Source organism: Macrotis lagotis, chromosome 1, assembly GCF_037893015.1.
Source record: "Macrotis lagotis isolate mMagLag1 chromosome 1, bilby.v1.9.chrom.fasta, whole genome shotgun sequence".
In the NCBI taxonomy this organism is placed as follows: Eukaryota; Metazoa; Chordata; class Mammalia; order Peramelemorphia; family Peramelidae; genus Macrotis; species Macrotis lagotis.
In genome coordinates this window covers 563,171,421-563,184,525 of record NC_133658.1, presented here as the reverse complement: position 1 = coordinate 563,184,525, position 13,105 = coordinate 563,171,421, and the positions used below count along the sequence as shown (strand labels likewise).

Genomic DNA, 13,105 nt, shown 5'->3' with positions numbered 1-13,105 from the left:
GCAAAACACTAGGAAAAAGCTAAAGAAAAATTAACAAACATAAGAAATCAAAGTGAAGAAAGACAAGGAGATTTTGAAATATTCACTTAACTGAAAAGGAAAATAAGAGGGAAAATGAAAAGAAAGAACAGGAGGGATAAAGTTAAAATGTTGAACAAATGAATCCAAAAAACCAAAAATTCCAGTTATGTTGTAAGATAAGCAAATTAAAAGTTCACAATTACTTTGCATTATGCTTAAATAAGCCATTGTAATGAATCAGTAATGATATTACATATGTATCATTAAATGACAGCAACTCTATTAATAAAGAGAAATTCACTTGAATTAAAAAAAGACATAGATAACAACATAGACTTTACTTTTATTCCCTCAAAACTAGACAAATCTAACAGAAAAAGAAAAAAGAAAAATAGAGATCTGAATGAATTATTAGAGCCAAAAGATGTATATCTTTTGACCAGGAACAAAAATACATGTAAATATGCATATACTAATATATATATATATATATATATATATGCATGGTGAATGAAGTAAAATGACTTTAGTGAACATTATATACAGACCCTTCTATTTTGTAATTTCACTCCCTAACTTTACCAGATACAAATATCTCTAGTACAGATTCTTCAATACCATATAACACATTACAAATATATACCATATATTAATTCATAGAAAAGTTGCAACTAAATGTAAGAAAGCTTAAGTATTAACAAGTTTTACAGAGCAAAATGAAATGAAAATAGTAATCAGTATAGAGTACATAAGGAAAGATGTATGCCAACATAGAAATTTAATAATGACAATCTAAATAATGAGTTAAAAACATAAAAATTAATAGCTATATGAAATGCAATAATAATCATAAAGCAACATACCTTAATTTCTGGGTATATCGAAAACAGTCCTCAATGGAAAAATCATATCCCTAGAAATAAGCATAAAAGAGGAAATCTGGAGGAGAAATAATTAAATCAAAAACTAAAAATACTACAGGACTAATAGAATTAAATGCTGATTCTTAGAGTCTAAAATTTTTATAGTTTTTAGCCAATCTGACTAATAAGAAGGAGAATCAAAATTAAAAATGAAACATAGGCAAAGCAGAAGAATCAACAGAATTATCAGAAGCTATTAAACGTAGTTGTAGGCCTACAAATTTGAGAATTCAAATGAAAGAGAGGCTGAGCTACAAAAACATAAATTATATTTATTGACCATATTACTATCAGAATGGCCACCTTAATAAAGCATGAATAGAGATATTGTTTTTAGGTTTTTGTAAGGCAAATGGGGTGAAGTGGCTTGTCCAAGGCCACACAGCTAGGTAATTATTAAGTGTCTGAGGTTGGATTTGAACTCAGGTACTCCTTACTCCAGGACCGGTGCTCTATCCACTGTACCACCTAGCTGCCCCCCATGAATAGAGATCTTAATATAATCTTATGAGAGGAAACTGAACTCCTGTAAAGAAACTACCAAAAATAGAGATTGGTCTTAAAAAATTTACAGGATATTCTATCAAATTCATATATATATATATATATATATATGTATATATATATATATACACACACATATATATGTATATATATATATATATATATATATGTATATATATATATATACACACACATATATATGTATATATGTATATATATATGTATGTATATAGAGATATAGATATATAGATATTGCAAATTATCTTCAAAAATTGAAGAAGAAAGGACTCTACATCAAGTTTGTTTTATATAAAGAAACTGAGGCCTAGAAAGGCCCAGAAACATGACTTTGACGGACAAGGGCAATAAGTAAAAGAGCCAGTATTTGGACTCTAGTTTTGTGACTCCAAGATCAATACATACAAAATGTAAACCAAATAAATGAATAAATGAAAAGGAGCCATCAATCAGGGAAGAAAAAAACACATCATCTGACTTTCCCATGTGAAGCTCCTCTTTATTCTTTCCCAGAAGCACATGACCTAGTAGGATTTCTGCGGAGGACATTTTTTCAGTGGTGTGTAGTCTTAGTGAGGTTAAGTAACTAAAATTGATCATTTTAAATAAAATGTTACAATATAGTACTATAAAAATCCCTAGGGAAATTCTGCCTCAGTTATATTGTCTAACAGCAAAAATATCAAAAATGTTTCTGAAAAAATGTGGCAAACTTTTGTTTTTCTCATAGAAGATTTTAATGAGATAAGCAGGGAAAATAACAAGCTGCCCCTTAGCAAAGTGAGTTAGAATTTTACAATTTTAAAAAGTCTGTGGACAAACCAAAATCTTTAAAATTCTTTACAATTCAAAAAGTACATTTGACTCATTAGATTATATCAGTGTCTTCTGCTTTCCTAATATTGAATAGTTAAAAATTAACCTTTATGCACATTAATCTATAATAGAATGTAACAGATGTAGAACCAGAAGAAACCTTGGAGCTTATCTACTCTAACCCCTCATTTCATAAATGAGGAAGCAAATCTAGAGGAGTGATGTAATGAAAATTATACAAAAAGCTCTTTCTAATGTGTAAGCTCACTCCCTAATTCTATCAGATGCTTTTTTGAAAAAATTAACTATTTTGATAAAAAAATTTTTTCTTTGTAATCTTATGCATATTATTTTATGCATTTAAAACATGATACTTAGGAGGGGTCCATAGCCTTTGACAAGATGTCAAAAGGGTCTGTGACACAAAAATGTTTAAGGACCTCAGCTCTGGTCCCCTCATTTTCAAGTGTGCATTAAATGTTTTAATTGTGATTAACTCAATGTATTTTTTTTAGGTTTTTGCAAGGCAAATGGGATTAAGTGACTTGCCCAAGGCCACACAACTAGGTAATTATTAAGTGTCTGAGGATGAATTTGAACTCAAGTACTCCTGACTCTAGGGCCAGTGCTCTTTCCACTGTTCCACTTAGCTGCCCCAACTCAGTATTTTAAACAAAAGTCATCCTTTCCACTCCCTGCCCAGGCAAATCAATTTCCATTTCCTGACTCCCTCATTTCTTTTAATTAACTACTAATTTTCCAGTCACACAGGCTAAAAATCCTAGGATCTCCTTGACTCTCTTTTCCTTTTCTTAGTCACAGTTAGAGCCTGGCTCACTTACAGTTGAAAGAGACACAAGACCATCAAAATCAACTCCTCATCTGACAGAAGTGGACACTGAGGCATGCGGTGGTTAAAGGGTTAGCCCAAGAACTCACAGGTAGTAAGAGTCAGGTCTGAGCAAGATTGAGGGCAAAATTGTAAAACTCAAATAATATCTTTAATAAAAATAAATTAAAATAAAAAGAGTCAGGTCCATTATGGAAGTTGTAGAGAAATCAAAATCTTTACAATAAGGAAGCACAAGAAAAAACATAACATTCTTCACATCTCTTCACTATTTTTCCCTTTATAGTGTACCCTGAAGCCATTTATTTGTAGAAGCACAGATTTTTAGAGTTGGAATGGATCTCAGAGGCTCAGTTTTGCATTCCATCTTAAAACTGTCCATGGTCACATAGTAACAAGAGTCAGAATTTGAACTTAGATCCTCTGAACACACAGCCATCAAGTCCTATCTTTCCCCCCTATTTTTTCATTCATTCACAGACATTTCTTTGTAAAATCAATGATTTTTAGATTGAGAAGGAATCTTAAGGCTCAACTAATCTGAACCCTTCATTTTACAGATAAGAAAAGTTAAGGGCAAAAGGGGTTAAATCATTTGTCCAAGGTCCTGCAGGTGGTGAAGAGAAGAACCAGGATTCAAACCCAGGGATACCCTGTGACTTCCAGTCCTCTGCCCTCTTTCCTGCTCTACAACACCTTTTACTTTATCTCCTCCACCCTCCACTAGAAGTAGGATATTTTACCTCTGGGGCAAGTGCCAGGGCAAGGGACAAGGAAAGACAATAGGGAAGAGATGTGCAGATCTCCTAAGAATGCTGGGAGACTAAGAGACTGGTTCTGGTTGGCTATCTTCCCTCCAGTCCCAAGAACTTGGACATTTGGTATCTTAAAATTTGAAAGGATTCAAATCGGGCCTCAGATAAATATCTATGACCTTGGGCAAATCACTTAACCCTATTTGCCTCATCTTCCCCTACTATTATTACTATTTTATTTTATTTTGGGTCTTTTTTTTTCTTTTTTCTTTTGGTTTTTGCAGGGCAGTGGGGTGGGGGTGGCTTGTATGTCACATAGCTGGGTGATTGTTGGGTGTATGGAGCTGGATATGGGCTCAGGTGCTCCTGGCTCCAGGGCTGGTGCTCTGTCCATTGCACCACCTGGCCATACCTACAATTATTACTATTATTTTTTTAATTGCAATTTTAATTTTTTCTCTCCCCCTTTACTTTATCACTCAAGCAAGTCTATATTTTTTTGGGAGAGGGGGTATTTTGTTTACTCTTAAACAAGAATATTTTATTAATGTATAAAAAAGAATTTTATCAGCAGGATTCCTAAAGGGAACCTTATTAGAGAATCTAGGAAAAGTTTGTATATTCTGAGGATATTAAAAGAAAAAAGGGAAGGGAAGAGGAATGCACCAAGTATGGTAGAAGTGAGTAAAGATGAAAATTATCCCATTTCGGGTGCACAATTAGAAATATACAAAAAAGGAAAGGATTGGTAAGGAGCAGATGACATTTGAACTTCGTTCTCGACTGAACTGGTCAAAGGATGAAAGAAGACAAATGGATATAGAAAATAGTTTCACACAACAAGGAAACATGAGGGAAAGTGGAGAAGGAAAATAGTGAAATAAGATAGAGGGCAGATTAATGTATTAGTTATAGGGAGATTGAGAGAAAGGAAAAATAAGTTTGGAGGGAGATACCAATTATAAATGTGAATTTAGATGAGATGAACTCATAAAATGGAAGAGGATAGTTGACTGGATTCTCCAACAATATGTTGTTTATGGGACACAAAAAATCATGTTTTCATAGAACAATATCTTTTATGTTTTCAGGAAGTAGAAAAAAGCAATTGTAACAATCACGATTTCAGACAAAACCAAAGCAGAAATACACCTAATTTTTTAAAAAAGGAAACTATATTTTGCTGAAATTGCCAGAGACAATAAAGTAACAAATACTAAAAAAAAAAAAAGCTGGAGAAGGAAATGACACATATCTGCAGTATTTTTGTCAAGAAAACTCCAAATGGGGATCACAAAGTGTCAGATACAACTACAATAACTGGCCAACATCTGCTCTTCTATCTCAAAAGCCTGATTAGAGAAAAAGGAACAGGTGGAGAGAGAATAATTTTTTTTTGTTCAGTTCCAAGTCTGCCCTCTCTTTTTTCTCCTCCCCCCCATTTATTGAGAAGACAAGAAAAATAAAACCCATTTCAAATACGTATAGACAAACAAAACAAATGTCCACATTAGTCTTATTCCAGGAAAAAAAAACACTTTATTTTGAAGAGGAGGAAAATAGGATTCTCCAAAGAAGGAAAGTCATTTGCCCAAGATCACAAAAACAATTATATTGACTCTCCTGTTCAATGCCTTTCCACAATATTATGGTACAGTCTCCGGTTTCTCTGTTTAAACATCAATTCCCCTAAAAAAAATCAGAACTTGCATGACAGACTCTACATAAAGCATCTAATTCCCTTTGAAGTTCTTCATTTTTAATGGAAATCACAATACTAGAAAAAAGACACTTTAAAACAATTCCATTTCAGGGATGGTGCAGGCTCTTGAATGCACCATTTAAAAGTTAATGTCAATAGCAGCCTCCATGGAAATGGTAAAATAAGGCAAGGCTGCAGATAGCAGAACATTTGCCAAGCAGTCTTGGTCTGAGAAATTGAGTAAAAAGGACTTCTAGGTCATCAAGGTCAAGTGCATATGTGTTTGCCTGGTGTTTAGTGGGAGGAGAAAGTCAGGTTTAGAGTTCAACAGAGGATTTAAAGTTTAACACCATTTAATCCTTCTTCCTATTTTATAGTTGAGGAAACTGAGATCCACTAGTAAGTTATAACTTAAGATCACAGGATATTAGATTTTAGAGCAAAGAGAGACCACAGTGGGTCATTTAAATCATTATCATCATTTTACTGAGGCCCAGAGAGGTTAAGAAACTTGTTCACAGTCACACAGGTTAGAAATACAAAGGCATAATTCAATCCCAGGTCTCCTGACTCCCCATGCAGGGCTTTCTCTATTAAATTATGTTGTCTCCCACTGTAGGCACATAGATAATAATGTATAGATACACATTGTCTGATGTTGGTGCCAGCACTCTTTCCTCATTTGCTGACAGGTGCATAATCTATTTACTTAAGGTAACCTTATTCCCACAGCTTCTGTTCCCTTCACCTTCAAGCCTCATATTCTCCCATTTGAAACTCTTCATAGTTTTGCAATTTTGATTGCTGCATTAGTTCTTTCCTTTCCTTTTATCTAGCTATCTAATTCTTCCCCTTTTTTTGTCTTTTAGGTAGTTAATTAAAATCTTATTTCTGCTCCTTTTAAATATTTTGTTAGTTTTTTTCATTTTCAGCATTTTCCCTAAAAATTATTTCCCATCATCTCTGCACTTTCTCATGCTTTTCATTTGCTGTCTATTCTAAAATCTATTCTTTGATTTAGGTAGACAGTCAACTTTTATGCTTCAGTAAACGAAAGGAAGTATTGAGTTATGCTGATTGTTTCTACAGAATGGGGACTAGACTAGGATGAGGATGACTGCAGGGAAAAGGCATGATGATAGAAACTGTGTCAGTAGCAAGGTGACTGATTACTGAATGGATCCCAGAAGGCAAGCCTATGACTCTGGTTGTGTCACCATGCCAGAGCATGGGGATGGTGGGAGGAAAGACAGTGCTAGAGGTTAGCTTGCTCTGCTGTTAGCTTATCACATTTCTTCTTATATAATTTCTTATTGTCTTGGCCTGTGGAGACCCTTAATTTTGCTTCCCATGAATATATTTCTTATTTGGGGCAATTTTGAAAGGTTGTGAGGACTGGAGCAAATGTCTAATCTTCTATCTGGTTGGTCATATAATCCAGAAGTCTCACTAATACACACTGAATTGAATAGATAAAATATAACTTTGTCATCTATTGAATATCTAATAGTATGTTCCTTTAATAACTTTAGAAAACAACTCAGGGGCAGCTAGGTGACACAGTGGATAGAGCACTGGCCCCGGAGTCAGGAGTACCTGAGTTCAAATCCAGCCTCAGACACTTAATAATTACCTAGCTGTGTGGCCTTGGGCAAGCCACTTAACCCCATTTGCCTTGCAAAAACTAAAAACAAAAAACAAAAAAACTCGGTTCTACTTTTTTTTCACTCTTCCCTTTTCTGCATCCCCCCCCCCCCAACTCACCTCTACCTCGGCGCCGATATTTCCAGTAGAGTAAGATAAAAATCAAGGTCAGCAGGATCACCACAGGCACAAGAACACCCACAAATGTGGGCACTGAAAAATTATAGCCTGTAGAGGATGAGGGAGGGTAGTAGGGAGAAAAAAATAAACAAGAGTCGGGTGTTCAAATAAAACATGGAGAAAGGTACGCATGATATGTTTTAATTTTACTGATAACATTTTCTTACCATGTACTTTGTCCTCTAACTCAAAATTGGTTTCCACTTAAACGTATATACATTTTGATGTCTAATTCTATTTCAAATTTAAATTTCTTGAGTACAAAATATAACTCTAGAACTCTGGTGTGTGAAGATGTTTTTTCATGATCTTACATGATGCACTATCTGACTGGGGTGACTGAAGTGCTTACTCTACACTGCTCAGTTCAATGTTCTGTTTTGCCCTTGAATGAATTATGACAAAATTTCCCCTACTTGGCCATTTCCAAGTAAATGACTCTCAGAGACTCCACTCCATTCCAGCATGTCAAGGTCACTCACAAATGGCTTGCATCATGCCTCTGTTACTTGCTATGTGACCTTGGACAAATCACTTATCCACTCTAAGCCTGTTTCCTTGTCTGTAAAATGGAGCTGGAAGGACAATCCTCCCTAGTCCCATGAACACCTATAAATGAATGGAGGCTCCACATTTGAAACAAATCAGGGAGCTCTGAGCTGATGATCTTGGGGTTCAGTTCTGAAAGCTAAAAATTCTACATTTTAGTCCTAGAGACTTCCCAGGAACCAAGAAAGAGCAGAAGTCACTGTAGGGGAAATAGTTTAAAGGGTCATTCTGAAACTTGGCTTTTGGTTAATTCTCCCTCCCCTTTGAGCAATTCTAGGCAGTGTTTGGTTTTGGAAGAGAACCTGGAGTCAAGATTCTATGCTATTTTCTCTGGAGGGAGGTCAACGTCTCCCTTCAAGGTATGTCATTAATGATGTGCCCCCAATACATGGTCTGTTTGGCCCAGCCATTCACTCACAGGGGAGTAAAACAGGTCAAAATAAAGGTCCACCTTGAAAACTCCTAGCATCAGCTCAGAAGAAAAGTATATGGGAAGGCTACAATCGGGAGACTGGGTCAGAGAAAAATCTTCCTTCCCTCATAGAATCCCAAATTTTCTTCAGTGTTCAGTTCAAATACTATTGTGTTTTCATGATCAACCAGCTGCTAGTGACTCCCCTTTCAAATTACTTTGCATTTATTTTACATATAATTTGTATATACTTGTAAATGCCCATCATACCTCCCCTCAAGAGAATGTTACAAAAAATTGTGTGTCTTTTTTAGGCTGCTAGAAGATTCTGAGATCAGAGTGTTGGGTCTGAAATCAGAAAGATCTGAGTTCAAATTCAGACTCATACACTTATTTCCTATATGTTTCTGGGCAAGTCATCCCAGCCCATTTGCAGTTGCATCTAAATAATGAACTAGAAAAGAAATAGGGAACTACTCCAGTATCTTTACCAAGAAGATTCCAAATGAAGTCACAAAGAGTGAGACATGACTGAAATGACTGAACAATGAGATCAACTGGCTGCTGGTAGTATCAGACCTAAGACTTCTATAAGACTAAAGTATCTGCAAAGTATCCTCCCAAGTTCCCTTATCTTGTTACCTATCTCTGGGATCCATTTTCTATTTTTCTAGAAGGGAGAAAGAGACAAATGATACTAACTCGTTATGTGTCACACAAACACCAGTATGAATATCTTTACCTGTGCCATCTTTGATTGGGATGACGCTGTATGTCTCTTCAGACTCCATGTGCTTCACGGTACAGAATATCTCTTTCCCCCATTGGTTCTTAGCATCTTTGAAGATGAGGATGCTAGTGACTGTTGTGGTACCATTTGGATGACTGGTGCTCTTGGTGCTATTTTGCACCTCTGGCCCAACTCTCCATGAGATCACAGGGGATGGCCGTGCAGTGGCAGCGCAGGTGACATTCAGGTGACCTTCAGAGATTTGATAGTCCAGAAATACTGCAGGCTTTACTGAGACAAAAACCAATAATACGCTTTCATCAAAATGAATTCAGCATCTGTGAAAAGAGTACTTTAAGTGGTTAAAAAATAAGTATAAGAAATAACTCCTGGAATATATGAGTAAATAGGAAACAAATAATAATAGTACTTTGTATTTCTCAAAGTATATAAATGCTTTTTGGTTGTTTTTTATTTTATTTAATTTTTCCTCTAATTACAGGCAAAAAAGTTTAAACATTCACTTCCAAAACCTTGAATTCCAAATTCTCTCCCTTCTTTCCACTCCACTCACCCTCACTGAGAAAGTAAGCTACTTGATTTAGGTTAAAAATATATATAGTCATGAAAAACATTACCACAATAGTCATGTTGTAAAAGTAAATATAACCATCCCCTCAAGAAAAATGAAGTAAAAAAAAATAAGTATGTTTCAATCTGTATTCAGACACCATCAGCTCTGTACTTTGGGTTGGATAGCTTTCTTTATCATAAGACTTTCAGAATTCTCTTGGGTCACAGGATTGCTGACAAAAGGTAGGTCATTCACAGCTGACCAACTGGCAATATTGCTATTTATATATAATTCATTTCCCACTGAATCTGCTCATGTAAGTTTGTTGTTTGTTTGTTTTTTACTGCAAATATCCTGTTCATCATTTCCCATAATAGAACAATATTTCAACTCAATCAAAAACCACAATTTATTCAGTCATTCCCCAACCACTGGGTATTCCCTCAATCTCTAGCTCCCTGCCACCAGAAGAGGGTTGCTGTAAATAAAATTATACACATAGGTTCTTTTCTTCCTATATTTCATCTTTTATGGAATATATACCTAATAATAGCACTGCTAGACCAAAGGTAGGCCTCATTTTATAGCCCTGTGGGCATAGCTTCAGATTGTTTTACAGAATTGTTCAATCATTTCATAACTCCTCCAATAGTAAATCAATGTCTTGATTGGTAACTGATGGAATCTTTCAATTTCTATTTTACCCTCTACTTTTGGAATATCAGGGAAATTTTCCTAGATAATTTCTTGGAAAAAATGATGTTTAAGCTCTTTTGTTGGTCATGGCTTTCAGATAGTCTAATAATTTTTAAATTATCACTTCTGGATATGTTCTCCAGGTCACTTGTTTTTCCAGTGAGATATTTCACCTTTTCTTCTAGTTTTTTTATTCTTTTTGCTTTGTTTTATTGTTTCTTGATTTGTCACAAAGTCATCAACTTCCCTTTGCTCCATTCTATACTTTAAGGAATTATTTACTTCATTAAAAGTATGATTTTGTATGTTCTTTTCCATTTGGCCAATTCTAACTTTTAAGGCATACTTCTCCTTATTGGCCTTTTTGACCAATTTTTCCATTTGGCCAAGTCTGATTTTTAAGATATAATTTTCTCCAGTATTTTTTTTGTATCTCTTTCACCCATCTACTAATTTTGTTTTCATATTTTTCCCCACATAGTTCTCATTTCTCTTCCCATTTTTTCCTCTACATCCTTTACTTGATTTTGAAAAACCTTTCTTGAGTTCTTCCTTGGCCTGGGACAAATTCATATTTTCCTTGGCAGCTTTGGATTCAGAATCTTTGACTTATCTTCTGTGTATTTTGATCTTCTATATGCCCAAAGTAAAACTGTCTATGATTGGATTTCTTTTACTTCTGCTCTGTACTCATTTTCCCAGTCTATGACTCTTTATTAAGATGGAACTCTGCTTCTGGGGTGGAGGACTCACTGTTCAAAGTTTTTGAAGGTTTTGGAAGTTACTTTTAGAGCTATCCCCAGGGACCTGCAAGTTCTCAATCTCCTGGCCTGTGCTCTTCTCTGTGGGTTACTGAAAATACTCCTTTCTGCCTTGGAACTGTGAGGAGAGTCCCAGTTCCACTATGGCAATAAGCTCTGTTGGGCTTCTGTTCCTGTTCCTGGGACTGGGGCCCCAGATTGGAAACTGGATCTAAGTATGGGCAAAGCCATAGAGTCTCGCCTCAGGGATAGGAAAGATACCCCTGCAATCTCTGCTGATCCCTCCTATTTTTCATGGACTGAGAACTCCAGAAGTATCTTCCACTACTGATTAGGTCCTAAGGCTTGCTTCTGGTCTACTGGGGTTGGGTCTGTGCTGCTGAGGTCTTCGCTGACCTGTGTTCCAGTCTCACTTTGGTGCAGTACTTTTCCCACTGATCATTCAAGTTGTCCTAGGCAATCCCTGGGCTTAGAGATCTGGAAACCACTTCCACTGCCACTGACCCAGTTGCCCCACCGTATGTCCTAAATGGCTGGAGCCAGTTTGTTGAGGTGTGGCCTGGGCTACACTGTGGGTCCTTTCTAACCTTGATGCAACAGACCTTCCTGTAGACCTTCCAAGTTGTCTTGGCCTGGAAAATTGTATCACTCAGTCTTTTTGTAGGTTCTGTCACTCTAGAATTTCATTAGAGTCTTTATTTAAAGGTATTTGGAGGGGTTTGGGGGAGAGCTTGGGTGAGTCCCTGCCTTTACACTGCCCTCTTGGTTCCATTCCCATACTTTTTATTTATTATCTCATTTTATCCTCAAAACCTCATGAGGTAGATATTATAGGTTTATATCTGGAAGGCTCTAATCCAATCCCATTCTCCCATTTCCCCAATGAGGAAATCAAGGTTCATATATGTTGACACCAGTTTACCTATGTCCAATATACTTGAACTCATATCCTCTGCCTCCTGATCAACCATTCCTTCCACTATCCCATGCTACTACATTAAGGAGTTAAGCTTAATTGGGGAAAACTAAACTTGCGTATAATAATTAGAGAACAATTATAGTGTTAAAGAGTCTGTACAATGAGATTCAGACACAAGATATATTATTGTGGGCAAGAGGAGCTGGTGAACATCTCATGGTGGATATGGGACTCTATATGACTAAGGCTAACATTTATATTGCTATTTCTATGATCTTCAAGGTTTCATTCAGTCAAAAGTCATTTATTATTTATTTCCTTCATACCAGGCTCTATGCTAATTGCTGGGGATAAAAAAAGGTAAAAATCCCTGTCCACAAAGAATTTGCAGTTTAATGGGGAGAAACTATCTAGATAACTAGATAGAGACAGAGAAAATGGAAGGCATCAGGGAGGAAATACTGTAGGCTATATTGAGAACAGCAGAGGCCTCTTGCAAAAAAGTAAGATTTAAAAAGAATCTTGAAAGAAACCAGAGAAGATTAAGAGGTTGAGGCAAAGAGGGAAGCATCTTAGGCATGGAAGACAAGGATATTCACTCTTGCATGAAGAATGGCAAGAAAGGCCAGGGCAGATAGATCATGGGAGTCCATGGAAGGGAGTAAAGTGTAAGAAGACTGGAAAAGTAAGAAATGCCAGGATACAAAATGCTTTAAATGACAGTTACCATTGATCTTATTTGAATGTCAAAACAGCCTGAAATAAGGCTAAGATCTAGATGCGTATATCAAGGTATTCTAGAGAAGGGGTTCAAGAGGTAGGATTGAGGAAGATGGAATGCTGAATTTGTATTTTGGAAGTTAACAATGATAAAAACAGGAATAATCAGAACAGAAGGTATATACCAGTGAAGAGTGGGAAATTATATTGAATGTAAAGAATAAAGCTAAATTATGGATAGCTTGAAAATGAAACTGATATCTGATACATTAGAGAACAATTGTATAATCTTGTGTAATAGGATGCTGAATGCATTTTAGTATGGAGATCT

The 13,105-nt window shown here is 35.9% G+C and overlaps 1 protein-coding gene across 8 annotated transcripts in view; it reads right to left on the bottom strand.

Annotated features, from left to right (window-relative positions):
- The window catches only part of LOC141507115 (OX-2 membrane glycoprotein-like), a 74,985-nt gene that overhangs the window by 43,826 nt on the left and 18,054 nt on the right, over window positions 1–13,105 (bottom strand). For 5 of the 8 annotated variants that reach the window (XR_012474077.1, XM_074214502.1, XM_074214503.1 and 2 more), the window contains 3 exons: window positions 9,117–9,395; window positions 7,354–7,461; window positions 885–934 (listed from right to left, as the gene is read on the bottom strand). Coding sequence is in view for 7 of the 8 variants with exons in the window: in XM_074214502.1 (XP_074070603.1) it covers window positions 927–934; window positions 7,354–7,461; window positions 9,117–9,395 (395 nt within the window). In the remaining variant the exon portion in view is untranslated. The remainder of the gene's footprint in view (window positions 1–884; window positions 935–7,353; window positions 7,462–9,116; window positions 9,396–13,105) is intronic. The other 3 variants (XM_074214506.1, XM_074214505.1, XM_074214507.1) reach the window with 1 other exon arrangement.